Source organism: Macrobrachium rosenbergii, chromosome 55 (genome assembly GCF_040412425.1).
Source record: "Macrobrachium rosenbergii isolate ZJJX-2024 chromosome 55, ASM4041242v1, whole genome shotgun sequence".
NCBI classification, from domain to species: Eukaryota; Metazoa; Arthropoda; class Malacostraca; order Decapoda; family Palaemonidae; genus Macrobrachium; species Macrobrachium rosenbergii.
Window position 1 is genome coordinate 35417213 of NC_089795.1, and position 14304 is coordinate 35431516.

Genomic DNA, 14304 nt, shown 5'->3' on the forward strand with positions numbered 1-14304 from the left:
CTAACGGTGGCTCGTGGCGGATAATGCGCGTCAGCAGGTAATTCCTACTCCCAGTCTGGCCATGATGAACTCATGCAAGTCCAGCTGGGCTTCGCCAGGAAGGACTTAGCTTTAGAACCTGGAAAGGGGTTCGTCTGGGCCGGGAGCGGCAGTAGCCTCGTAAGGCAACCGGGAGCTTAGGACCGGGCTAACTCCCGGGCCTCAAACTCCGCCTTCAATAGACTCCGGCAGCAGGGCTGTTCACTAAACTGCGTGCAGCGCAGAGGGGTCAACTTCGACGGTGAAGTGGACCAGGCGTCCACCCAGAACTCGTACTTCCTGGGAATACCGGGAGAAGTGGATCTGTTTCCCTTAATTGTGTGAAGTTACCTTCAAAGCATGCTCGGGCCGTAGCCAGACAACTTTATCCCATGCAAGGAGTGGAAGGTCTTCTCCCAGGGTGAACATCGTAAAATTGCCCTTGAAGGGGTCAATTTCGTGTTTACTGCCTGCCACTCCGTCCAGTCGCCAGGAGAGCCGACTGGCCTGGTCCCTAGGGATGACAGTCTCCAAGGAACCTTGTCTGACCGGTCGAGGCTTCTTCTGTGAGCCTCCACGAAGCCTGGATAAGGGGCGAAGATCGGGGAAGAACTCCAATTCACTCAACGTCTCGTGCGCCAAACGGTCAATGTAAGTTTGCCATCATGTTGGATGGCGGGGTCTGCGCCAAGGAGTTACCGACATCGAGCGCGTGGAGTCGCAGTGTCGGGGATAGAATACTGGTTCTGCGGAGGTTGGCGACCAAACCTGCCAGTATGTTGTTGTCATAATTGGCAACATCAGAATTTTCTCAAACCTAGAATCTGGGTCCTCCATAAACTTTGTAAGTTCAAGTGGCAGCAAAGGCTTGCGCATCAAAGAAGGCTGGCGAGGAGGGCTTGGTTTTGCAGCCCTCTTACTCGCGCCCTTTGCCGGAGGAACTGTTTGCTCCCGGAGGCTACGGTCCTGAAACCTTAGCCCGGCCAGGAAGAAAGCGTGCACCTTCTTGGAAGTCGAGGACTTATGGCCCTATCTTCGCAGAAGTCTTTTTTCAAGCAGGGATAGAGGCGGAGCTCTATCACCCAGGAGGAAGACTTCACAAAACCTGCGAAAGACACTGATGAAGCAGGGGGTGTAAACAAAGGGGCCAGCCCCAACATCCTCACTTACCTCACCACTTACCACCTGGTCCTGCTCATATTCATTGGTTCCGAGTCGGATTTAAAGGCGACAACATCTCCGAGACTTGGCGTACATGATATCCGCTTGGGTGGCTGGGTGCAGCATCCGGATTTGTTGGATGATTGGGGTGGCAAGTTCTTTGGCACTGCAGCGCCGCCACCGTGCGCCGGTAAAGCAAGTCCCTCGACCTGGCATCTGAACGTAGGGACCGGACATGATTTTCCTGCGAACCCAGCCCAGGCGGAGGATTCAAGGCAGACTTCTTGGAAAAGCTTAGGTCGCGCAAAGGACCAACAGTTAGCTAGGAACGAAAAGTCAGACCGGGAATATAAACAATATGCGATGAGGAGTATAGACGGGGAAAGAAGACTGTCACTTACCGACTCATCCTGGATGGTTGAACGAAGAGAGCAAAGCAAACCTCACAACCATCGGTGCCAAAACCAGGTCGTCAGAGCGGACGCTGTGCAGCGTGGGTCGATACTGTGCCCGTGCAGATTTGTTGAAGGAGGCGGTACACCCGGCTCCTCTGTGAACAGTCTGTAAATATAAAAAGTACATGAACCCTCACTCTAAAGCAATCTAAAGCCCCGGCAAGGCCGAAACTCAACTACAACCCGGAATACTCCGGCAGAAAGAACTCCCTTATTATAAACTGGAGTAATAGCTTTAAATGCTGGAAAGTGGAAAGGTAGGGTCCCGGAGCCCGGAGGACTCCGGGAATGAAGAGCAGGAAACCAGGAACTAACCAGGGCTGCCCGAAAAAATGCCCAGCGGGCCCAGTTGGTATAGGACCGGACTCACGTATAATGGATAAACAGATTTATCTAGATTAAAACAAAATAATAATAATAGTAATAATAACAGAGTAGCGTATCTCCGGGCAGTTAATAACTACGTGATATAAACATCTGCACACTTCATGGAGAAATCAAAACAGGTAGTATTAATGATGTTAGCAGCATGCAGTAGGAGTCATACATTTACCCTCTCGCCCAGCCCGATGGGGAGATGAGAGGTATGAAGTGGATTGGGCTGCGTCAGAGGCAAACAGTACCACCCACCACAGCGAAGCTGAGGACGGTATTGTATGGGAGCGAATCCCTCTACCAATAGGAGGAGTCCCTGAACTTCGGAGAAAACGCCATCTAGCGTCACCCGCACGAGTCGAGCAAGGCTGAGGGGGGGGGGAGGAGGAGGAGGCTACCAGGAAGGGGACAGGAGACAGGGAGAAACATGACACCCGCTCAACTGCATCCTTCCTCCCAAATGAACTTGGAAGGGTAGCCTACTCCAGGAGCTACACAACCCAAAGCCCAACTCCTCCTAGGCGAAGCCCTAATATGGACCTAACCTAATATAGGTTAGGAAAGAGTAAGAGTGCAAAAGGGAGGAGGAATCAACAGGGAGAGAAATTTTGTGCCGAGAGCCAACCGGGATCGAGAATGGGGGGGCAAGGGGGCGACTAGCCTAGAGGAAACACATCCAAAGAACTCGATTCCCCCAAATGGAGGAAGAGGACTAAGGGCTCACTCTAACCACCGTAAAAACGACCCCGGAGGAAACAGCAACAAAAACTCCCTCAACCTGATCTCCCCACCCAGGGCAAGGGATGGAGCTTACACTACAAAAAATAACCATCACACATAAACAATCAAAATAAAATTAAGCTCAACAGGGAGCGTAGCCTACCTCGGGAAATTTTTTAGATCTGAGGTAAACCACAACCAAAAACAATAAACAAAAAATAAATAAATATACTAAAAATAAAAAAAGAGCACCATCTTCAAGTATAAAATAATAGCCTACTAAGACCAAAAATGAAAAGGAACCCAACCTGGTGGGGGTACCTGGACGGGCATCACCCCAAAAAGGCCGATAGGCTGATAATGAAAACAAAAACTAAAAAAGGGGAGCCACCGCAAGGAACCACCAGGAAGGGAATTCAAGGGGGCAAAATATATATATAACGACGAGGAGACAACTCCAACTGAAAGAACAGAAGGAGTCGCCTCATGGTCGACATGGCTGACGGGGGACGCCGTGTGGCGTCATAAGAAGATCTCAATATTTATGAAAACACGAGACCAAAACAGCCAATAAATAGATCAAAACCCCACAAGAAGATGGTACTTAACTTAGAGATGGAAAAGGTGCTCGATGCCATTGTAGATGAATGAAAACAATCCAAAAAAGGGGGACGAGCACACAAAAGAAACGAACTTATCACGTGCTAGAAAATGGAATGAAGTAGGTGGCGCTGGTGTCGCCGTCCTGGCGGGTGTTGAGTGTGGGAGCTGTAACGGCTCACCGCTCTTTTATGGGGGTTTTGATAAGGAGAGATCTTTCGAGTATATTTCCGTGGTAGTGGTATTTCACTCACCCTTCATTATACCGACGTCTTCCTAGAAGACGCTCGACTGGGGGTAGTAACCCCAGCTTTCCTGAAAGCTCTTTTTCTCTGGTATATCTAGCATTGTTATACCTAGAAATTCGTGCTGTAATGGAATTTCACCCGCTGACACGGGACTGGACTCAGAAATACTATTGTTTGTATGAATGCTTGTCCCACATTTTGATAGAAAATCAAAATTGCATTAAGAAACAATTTTTTATTATGAAGGTTATTTTTGAATTGCTTAAAATGTAACTTTTAGGAAGACCTGTCTTAAGATAAAAAAAAAATATGTTTTGGCTTTTGGGGTTATTTCTCGTCTGGTTTTATGTGGAACCAAAAGTTTCTTGATGGTGGTTAGTGTTTACAAATAAGATTTGTTCTTGCTGTATATCTCATTGATATTTAAATTTTTAGGATGATTGTGTGATGGGAGAGTGGGGACCATGGTCTCCCTGCACACATTCTTGTGGCGAAGCTTTACAGCAACGTTCCAGAACCATAATTGTCTCTCCAAGAAATGGAGGTACCCCATGTGGTGATCGCTTTGAACGCCGCTACTGCACACTTCCACCTTGTTCACCCATTAGGTATTTATATTTTATACTATAGCCTATTATAATTCTTAAGATGTTTCACAGGTGTCATGGCAGTTACTACAGTTCTCAGTCCTGCTTGACAAGTGAGTTTTGTGTACTTTATGAGTAAGCAATCGACAGATATTTCATCTTTGTAAAAATTGGCCTTGATTGAAAAATAATCTTACCCCACTACACTTCCTACCACAAATGTCAAATAGTCAGTAATTCTGTTACTGTTTCCATACTCTTATTTATTTGAACTACAGTACTACATACACTGAATCACTCATAAGCCAACACCAACTCAGACATCTCAGGATATATATAGATATTTATAATTAGTCTATAGCTTGTGACTCTACTTGATCAAAAATATTGCAGTGGCATGTCTTTCTTGTTCAGCACCTTGCCTGTAGGATCATTTGTATGATATTTCACATTACTTTTAAAGCCTTTTCGTTGACAGTTATTAGTAACTTGTTAATTTAATATCAACAAATATTACATGCCCTAGTACCTTTAAATCTCAATTTTTCAGACTGTTCTTTGTTCATGCCCTTTTATTCAAACAAGTTTAAGATTGTTGAAAAAGGCATACTTCTCATTATTTGCTGACAAAAAGGTCATTTAAGGAAGTATTCCTTAGTGAATAAAAACTGTTTACAGAATTTTTTAGAATAACATTTATGAACTCTTATGGAAATGCCTTAGCTTTGTGTTTATTGTGCTTCGGTTTCATTTTTCTGGTATAGAAATGTTTTATGTAAAAAATAGTGATTTGATAATTGTATTATTGCATGGTATTAATAATTGCATGTAACATATTTTGTATATTTTTGTCTACAGTGTTTAAAATTTCTTGTCAGTGCTTATAGAATCTAGTAAATAAAAAAGCTTTGCTTATTATTGTTAGTGCTGTTTACACTTCTCAGAGGTTTGCTTTTCTTGGGTTTCAACGTTAGCTAATTTTTACAGGTCTAATAGCTGGGGTATTCAGTATAAGAGTTCTTGGAGAAATCCTGATGAATACTGAAGATGAAATCAAGTAAGTTGTAGAATGATCCTAATAAGGATGACTAAATTTTCTTAATTTATAAATCTGGGGAATTCGATTTAAATTACCTGCACTGTTCACAAGCTTTGCTGTCCTGAACGTACTGGAATGACAAATTCCTCAAATTTTATTTTTGAATGCAGCTGAGTGGATGAATGCTTCAGACCAAAGAGGCTACTATGCTATTTTCAGTAACCCTCTCTTTCCATTATATTTTTTACCACAATCTCTAAAAGCAAATTACTGTATGATGCAGTATGATATGTAATTGTGAATCCTAGTGGAAGCTGTGTTTTACAAAAATTTTAAGAGCAAAATAAAAAAAGCATACAGACATGTCATTGCAAGATTGTTTGTCCCAAACTAGCTAAGCCTCATTGATTTGAACAATGTATGTGAGTCAAGTCATTGGCAGAAACATACTCCAGACTGATAAGATAAAGCAATACAGTATTAACTAAATCTTATGATCAACTTTTCAGTATATAATATAGAACATTAAAGTTATACTTTACTAATCCAGAGATATACAGCACATGGAAATGTTCAGGGCACTTCCAGTATCATGCATCTGCTTGTCCAGGTCAATTTCATTCTCATGTGAACACAGACAGCTTTCTGTCATTGCACATGGTAAACTCATTAGGACTGCTAAAAGTAAAATTTACTGCATGGTAACAATAATCACATTCTGCTTGCAATGAAAAAAATTAATTTATGCTAACAGCAATTAAACACCTCAAATTAACGAACATTCAGATCCTTTTTCACTATCAGTGGAATCCTTTTAAGGATACAAATCATTAGTTCGTAAATCAAATGAAAGGAGAAAAGGAAGTTTTAAACTTTTAAATTTCATGTTAATTGTTGCTATGTTTTGAGCATGTGAAAAATATTTATGGTGTTTGCATTCTTCCCATTTACTTTGCCATTTTAATTTACAGTACTTAATTGTCAGAATTACACAGCATGGGAGGTTGGATACATTTTCATGGGCTTATTTATGCTTTGTCCATAAATTTCTTCCACATTCCCTATCTTAACTAACTGATCAAGCAGTATTAAATCAATACAGGAAGAGATGACTTTAGAAGTCTAAGAGCAGTCATCTAAGGGAAGCCTGTAAACATCCCGAAGGATACAGACTACCCAAGGCTCCACTCCCTTTGCTGCCACATTGCCCAATGGTATGAAAAACTTCTCCAGCTCACAGCAATAGAAGAGGAAGGTTTCTGCTTTCACTATGCTCTGCCCTTCTTCCTTTGTCTCCATTCTAGGCCAAAGCCTAGTTAAAAGGCTGAAAGGACTGGGCAGACTCCTTTCTCAGCTGTCTTTCCTGAGAAAGAAGAAAGTTGGGAACTGATGGACCTCAAAAGAGGTCTGGCCTTTGCCAAAACCCAATGTTAATGGTGTAGCTACCTTCATGGCTCCCACAGGAAATGTTCAGCAAAGTGCATGGTGTATACGGGAGGGTTGAGCATCAATTCTTAATTCCTCACTCCCATGATCTAACAATTGGGGAGAGCAAGAGGGACCCAGGACCATTCTGTTCTTAAGAGTAAGACTGCACTTGGTTGTAATCGTTCTTGAAAAGATGCTGTAACACTGTTGTGCCAGTATTTTCTCCTCCTCCAAAGAGACACTGAAAATAAAAAGTCCAACCTTGTTGACCAGCTCCATAGCTCCAGCTTCAGAAATCAAGAAAGAAATCCATTCTTCTGAAAGCCATTCCAAAGCAACATTGTTTGTCAGTCCACAGACAGATGGGTTCACTTGCCATGAGCAGGTTATGCCATCCCTTGGAATGTAATACTTCTGCTGCCATGTCTGAGGTAGAGGAAGGAGCTTGGTAGAATGACTAGAGATCTGAAAATCTACCTCCTGCAGAATGCCACATGCAAGTGGAGGCCACAGCAAGTGAGAGAGAGGTGTAGCCTTAAGGGCAAACCCCAAGGTGCACTCAACAGCAGACATGATGCAAAGAACATTGCACTAACAAATGAGCTCAGTAACCTCATGAAAATGCCTCCAAATCAGCCATATGGGGTTTGAAGGTAAGGTCAAGCAGAATCCAAAATAGAGTGGTTGAATTTCCTACTCAAGTACTGAAGTAGAGGAAGACAAGTAACCCAACCCTGCCCTGGATCAGAGGATTGTGTGTGTGTCTACACATCAAGGTAAGCCCTCTCTGACACCATTTCAGGCTAGTACCATGCAATTGATGCTCTAAGGAAGGACCAATCACAAGCATGTCCTGGGAAGTACTGTAGTACTGAGATTGCTTTGAAGAACTAAAATGACACAGTCCAGTTAAGTATGGACTTTTCCCTCCATGCTTCTGAATAAGCACGAACATGCGAGGAGTCAGGGTCATTCCTCCTCTCCCAAGGAGGACTTGCTGGTGACCAAGGTTACAAACCTGAGACCACGCTACCTGTACTGCCCACAATTATCTGGCCCATCAACAGGTACTGGATTTATCATCATTCACCAGAAGAGTGATGGCTGTGAGAAGACTTCTTAGCCCCCTTGCTAATGGCAGCCTTCTGGGCTTTCTTTCTATGCCTCCACTTATCTGGAGATGGGAGACAGGGATGAGGAAAACAACAACAAGAGGAAAAGGCAAAGCATGGCTGTGCTTCAACTGCCACCACAGGTCTCTCCAGCCTCTCCCTAGTCACTGAGGACACAGTTGATCCAGGCATCCCCAGAAAGACAAGAACAAGAGTACCAGGAACATCAGTAGTGACGGTGCACACAGTCTCTGTACAGAAGACAAGCTGAGTGATGGGGTCCATAGAGACCACTGGAGGTGACGGACTATTGGCCAAGGCCAAATGTTCTAGGAAAGCAAACGAAGGATCTCCCAGGATGCTAAGAGAAGGCCTAACATGTCGGCATGGGCCCTTACTGTAGACCCTACAGTAACTAAGAAGTGTGGCAAGGTGTTAAAAGGATGAAGCCTGATGTGGACCTCTGGACTTAAAGAAACTAAAAATGCTGTATTATCCAATCATTATATTTTTAAGGAGCTGTCAATTATTAAAAAATATCTAATTTGCCTGTAGTAAGAAAAAACCCTTCAGGCTGGCCCCAAGAGTTGAGAATTCTCAACTAAGTTATTTGGTACTTATGAAGACAAGGGTTATTTTACTACAGTATTAAAGATCAGACAGGTTTAACTAATGTACAGGTACTGGTCTCAGGCATGTCAAATATATAACCTTATACAGTAGGTAGAAATTGTATGTTTGGCCTAGTGATGGTGTATTCCACTCTCTTAAACTGATGGAAATTACATTTTCAGGTGATCTAATGTGTTTTAAAATGATCTACTAAAGTTATTCCATTCGCATTAGTTGGGATGGAATTTCACTGAACCACAAATTGATGAACATTGGTTTTTACTTGACTAAATTTTTATTTCTTGCTGTTTACTGTAAGAGAAATCTGCATGAAGTAGTGTATTTTTTCTACTAACATTTTATTTAATCAGTTAATTGTGCTTACAGTACTATCAAAATTTGCATTTCAATAAAGCTGTTTAAACCTCTTCTGTCTAATGTACTGTAATCTAGGGCAAGAACTTCACAGTCCAATTTGATTATATACAAATGCTGCACAGTCACCTGGATTTCATGTAGTTTGCCATGTTGACTGGATATAGTAATATTTGTTTTGGTAGAAAGTTCTAAATATGTTTTATTGTATGCTTGATAACTAAGTCAAATGTATTTTCCCTTACAGGGGTTAAGGAAAATAGTGTTGTCTCTGTTGCTTCAGACTGGTGTGATCTACTGGTTTAATGGGACAGCTTGTAAGGGGGACTGTCTTACTTGAAATGGAAGATTACCTGTTAACATACATTGTGTACCTTGAAGTGGAGGAACTGTGTTTCTACCTATAACCATTACAGTGTGAAAAGCTCAAAAATGATAATGATCCTAATTCTTGTAGAAAGTTATAGTCTGCACCTTTGTTTGTGCTTGTTAAAACATCTTGTTATTGTCAACAATATTGTTTGTTATGTATCACTACATACTGACTTATCAGGTTCTGACACTTTTTGCTATAGGATGTAGGCAAAAACATGTACATAAACTGTAAACTATGAAAAAAATTGTCAAAAAAATTGTATTTATTTTTTTTAAGAAATGTAGTGCTTGATATGCCAAAGTATTTGTATTTTGTTTCATTCTCTAACTTTTAAAAATTGAGTCACATTCATAATGGAATCATTATTGAGAAATTTTTAAGTTCAAGGGTGCATGTTCACTGGGTCCATTGTCTATGATTCTCATGATTTTGAAATTTGACCTCTTTCAGAATGTCAGTTACAATAGATAGTTTAACTCCTGTGGTGTGGTTAAAGTATCATTCATTATCATTAGCTATTAACTTTTCTGAAAAACAGATCAGATTTCAAGATCAAGGTGTAAACTAGTTCAAAAAAATTTTATATATAAAATACACACATAAATATATTACACTGGTTAAAGTACAGAGTGTAATAAGCAGGTAAATCTACAATACAATCAAGTAAGTAGTAGGAGCATGAGCCATTCATTACATGTGAAAAGTTAACAAATAAGTTCTTGACACACTTTGACAAGTACAACGGTCATGGTCACTACCTCCAAGCCCCAGTTAGGTCGTGTGAGTCCACCAGTCAGTCACTGTATATATATATGTATAAACATATTCTGTAACCTATGATTAATACTGTATGTGCATAATAATACAAACTCAGCAGAGACAAACATGTTTATAGAATGTTACACAAACACCCCCACCCAACTACCCTTCCATTTATCATTACCAATTTTAGCTAGATTAATGGTGGGGTGAATCCACTTAGTCTTTAATAGAGCGGATTGGATAAATCCTGCAGGCTGTTCCAAAAACATACAGACCAAACAACTAGCTAGCGCTGTAAGTTTACTGAAGACCAAATTATGTTAGCTAAAAGAGTAGTAATATTAACAGTATTTGCTTACCTTCTCTATGCGGCACTGTTTGCTATGGGCAGCATATTTATTCATTATATCACAAAAATCTATATACTGTTATTCAGACTTATGTAAATAAGTACTTGCTTTATACATAGTGTAATAACTGTATAAGATATAATCAAGCAACCTTCCCTTTTGAAAAGTTAGGCATTGAAAGCCCAAGAAAAATGCAATATTAACAACAATATACAACTTGCAGCTTAATTACCCCTAACTGAAACAAAAATTGAAAACAATAGAATCTGAAGTAATTTGGCCATAGTTATGTTTATCCAAAGAATGTCAGGTAAACAAGAAATATTTATCAAGACTATACAAATCCATAGCAAACCCATTAGTCTCAGGGTTGTCTGATAGTTTTTTGGAACATACCATGTGATTTGATGCATGTAACATAATATAGATCATTTCTTTATAATGAAGTGATATTCATATTGTGCCTCGTATTAGAGGTCTGGAATGTTTATATTACAAAACCTTTGGGAATAATTTTTTTTACTAACAGATATGAAGAGTATTAGATTATTTGAAGGCTTTCATTTGGAAAAAAAAATTTTTTTCAAGCTTTTTTCAAGTCCAAGTACTTTAACAAGCCTAATCTGACAGGTACATTTATTCTTCATAGGGCCAATATGCTGAAACTATTTTCACCTTTATGTTCATGACAAATCTAGTGTAGGCTATATTACGGTACCCTGGCCTATGCATAAAATAAAGCAAAGGACTTTGATTTTTGCAGCACGACTGACATTACGTGACAATAGTATAACACTAACTACAATGTCCAAATGGCACTGATCTAGAAGGGTGGGCTTTATATATGCAGATATACTGTACATTGGATAGGCTATAAAATGTCAAACAACTCAAACTTAAGCATTTTCTCTTTTGAAAAATGACCATATTGAGACATGGTACAAAAAGAAAGACATGGTACAAAAAAAAAAGTCTCTAACTTATTAAAACTGATAATCTGTGTCCCTATATTGGTACCCAATGGCAGGATATTACGTTCCAAATATTTTGCATTTAATACCATGTGACAGGGATACTTTAGTTTATAAAAGTAAAACATCTCAAGAACACACATTTTGTTAATGGGAACTTCTGCAAACCACAGAACTGTTTCATAAACATTAGAAATACTCCCTACAATGAAGTTATTCAAACTTTAGATTCCTAGAACTTGCTTATACTGTAGGACTAAGGGAACTAACTATTTACTCTGAATGTAAGCATCCTAGCTGTGTGGCAGGTAGATCAAGATTTACTAGATCAGAATGGAACTCAGTATCATTAGGAAAAGTTCAATCTAAAGGTAATATCAATTTGCTTAACCACCTACACACTATGATACAGTTTTTGGATAAAAGTTTTGATGTAAGAGATCGGTTTTGTTCTGAATTTGCCTCAGTCATTAGAGGAAAGGGGGTCAGCAATTACTACCATAGTCTTTTATTACTACATCAAAGATGAACTAGCATTAAAAAAGTTCACAGTTTCAGTCATACAATACACAGCAAATACATCCATGCATTTGTTCCCAAATACTGTACTCTATCACATACATGACTCACTCTTCATAAAAATAGTGTAACCTAATCCCAACTTTATGTTTGTGCCATAATAAGAACTATACTGAATTTGATATCGTTTTAAAGAGTTGAATGGAGTTAAATGAAATTTTTCATATAAAGCATTACGGTAATCATTTGCATGTTAATGTTATACTGTATAAGGATTATAATATGCCTAACATTGAGATATTTGTAGAGATGTCATATTTGCAGTGAAATAAACTAAATTGTAAAAGATTTACCCACAAATATGGTTTTTGGAGTGTTTGTAGAAAATCAAAAGGTTTTTCTTTATAATTTCAAACCGTTACTGTGCATTGCACAACAGCTTCTCTCATCAATCAACATACATACTTTTGCTCTTAATATCCACCTGTACTTTCTCTAAAGATAGTCCTTGACAGTGTTAACTACTCAATTTTTGTAACATAGCAAGAATTATGGAACATGAATCATGAGTCTTTGATTACCATAGTTTCCAGCAGTGACCACTCAGATTTTTAGGAAATAATATCATATCTACATTTTTCATTACAGTACAAGCATGAACTGCATGAAGACTTCCGAGTCCTTTATTTTACTGGAATTAGGAATTATTTAAGATCATTTGTTGAATCTGGTAGCATATGTGTACTGAACTGTTACTATCACTAAAATGACTAAATATAGATATTTATACCCTAGTAGCACATCTTCAAAATACATTAAGGTGATATGGTGTACTCTGTAGATACTATTAAGTATATGGTAAAGTGTTCTATGAATTATAAATTGGTTTTAGTATTACAAAATGAAAGAGAAAGGGAATTCACCACTGGTAATTAATTAGAAATTTAAATTTGTGTATTGAAAGATTTCCATTCCAGTGCTATACAGAATTAATTTTATCTGCAAACATTCCTGGGAAATTTATGTCCAACAAACTTACTGGAAGTTATGATAGTTTAGTTATAACGGACATTAAAAGGTTTCATTTTTGGTGACCCCTTGTATCTCTCATGATTACAGCAGTTGATTTTGTTTTATAATTTATTCTATGTTAAAATTTACTTAGTTATCTGAATATAGTTTCATCTCTTGTAAAGAACATATCTGACCATATCAAAATAAAGAACTGTATCTTTATAAATGTAAATTTGATTTACAGATTACAATGCTATTGCATGTCACATGCACTCTGGTGCTACAACTATGCAAAGCAATACAACTGAGAATTTTACTGATGAATTAGTACCTCAGAATGGAATTTCAAGTGTAACAGATTAGGTTGCTATATAAACAGCATGCAGTGGTTGGAAGATTATGGTACAGTGGACCACCGCTTTTTCATGGTTCAGCAATTGCAGATTCAGTTATTCAAGGATTTTTCTGTGACATTTTTCAATAAATTGCAGAAAATTCGGTAATTCGTGGATGTTTTCATAAAAAATATTCAGTGATTACTGTACTGTATTTTCATGTCATTTTTGTGACTAAATACATTTTTTATCATAAATGTTTTTAGTCACAAATATAACATAAAATCGGCAGTTATAAGCATTTTTAGAGGGGGGTATTGGTGTTCCAGGTATTAAAATACAGTTATAAGCATTTTTAGAGGGGGTCTAAATATCATGGATTTTTAGGGGTGATTTGCGGGGGTTGTGGGTACACCTAGCCTGCGCGAATATGGGGGTCCACTGTACAGGCAATCTCATTTTCCAGAAGGAAATATCACTTGAGGCTAATATGCTCTCACTATTAAACAGATAAAAATGTTATTTTCATGATAAAATTAAGTTTTATATATACTTACTAATTACATAATTAAATTTTAAAATTTGCAGTAGCTCTTCTGTCATTTTCGTGTAGGTGACTAGCCCCATTCACTTTCAAGGAACAATTGGAAAAACACAGCTGAAGAGCTCAATTCATTTATGCCCTTTCGTCCATGAGGGGAGGAGGGAGGGCTCGGACGAGAGGAGGGAGGGCTTCGATTCTCTAATTACTTGTTACGTATATATGAAACTTCATTTTATTATGAAAATAACATTTTCATGTAAGTAACTTACCAGGTAATTACATGGCTGAATTCCACATTGACAGGAGGTGGGATATATGGACTTGCTCTAATCCAAAACATTCAGTAATGGTAATTAATTTGAAATAGAAAAATGGAATTTTCATTCTAAAATTAATTTCAATATACTTACCTGGATACTTCATACAGCACTTAGTTCGCATTGCCAGAAAACAACACTTACAACATTATCACTGTAATATCACTAACCTATAAGAAAAAAATTCTCTCAAACCACCAATTATCACCCTGGTAACGACCGATAAACAGCGCCCACCCCCCTCCCGCTCAGCTGATCATCAGTAATCCCAACATTGAGAGTGGGAGGTGGTGGATGTAAAGTATCAGGTAAGTATATTGAAATTAATTTTTAGAATGAAAAATTCCATTTCAAATACATTCCTGGATACTTCATACAGCACGATT

General features: G+C 38.8%; 1 protein-coding gene across 4 annotated transcripts in view; it reads left to right on the plus strand.

Moving 5' to 3' along the window:
• LOC136835960 (spondin-1-like) overlaps window positions 1-12948 on the plus strand; it is a 940271-nt gene extending 927323 nt beyond the window's left edge. For 2 of the 4 annotated variants that reach the window (XM_067099862.1, XM_067099860.1), the window contains 3 exons: window positions 4013-4185; window positions 5152-5221; window positions 8978-12948. In XM_067099862.1, coding sequence (XP_066955963.1) covers window positions 4013-4185; window positions 5152-5209 — 231 coding nt within the window. In that variant the 3' untranslated portion in view covers window positions 5210-5221; window positions 8978-12948. The remainder of the gene's footprint in view (window positions 1-4012; window positions 4186-5151; window positions 5222-8977) is intronic. The other 2 variants (XM_067099863.1, XM_067099861.1) reach the window with 1 other exon arrangement.
• Window positions 12949-14304: the final 1356 nt, after the last annotated feature.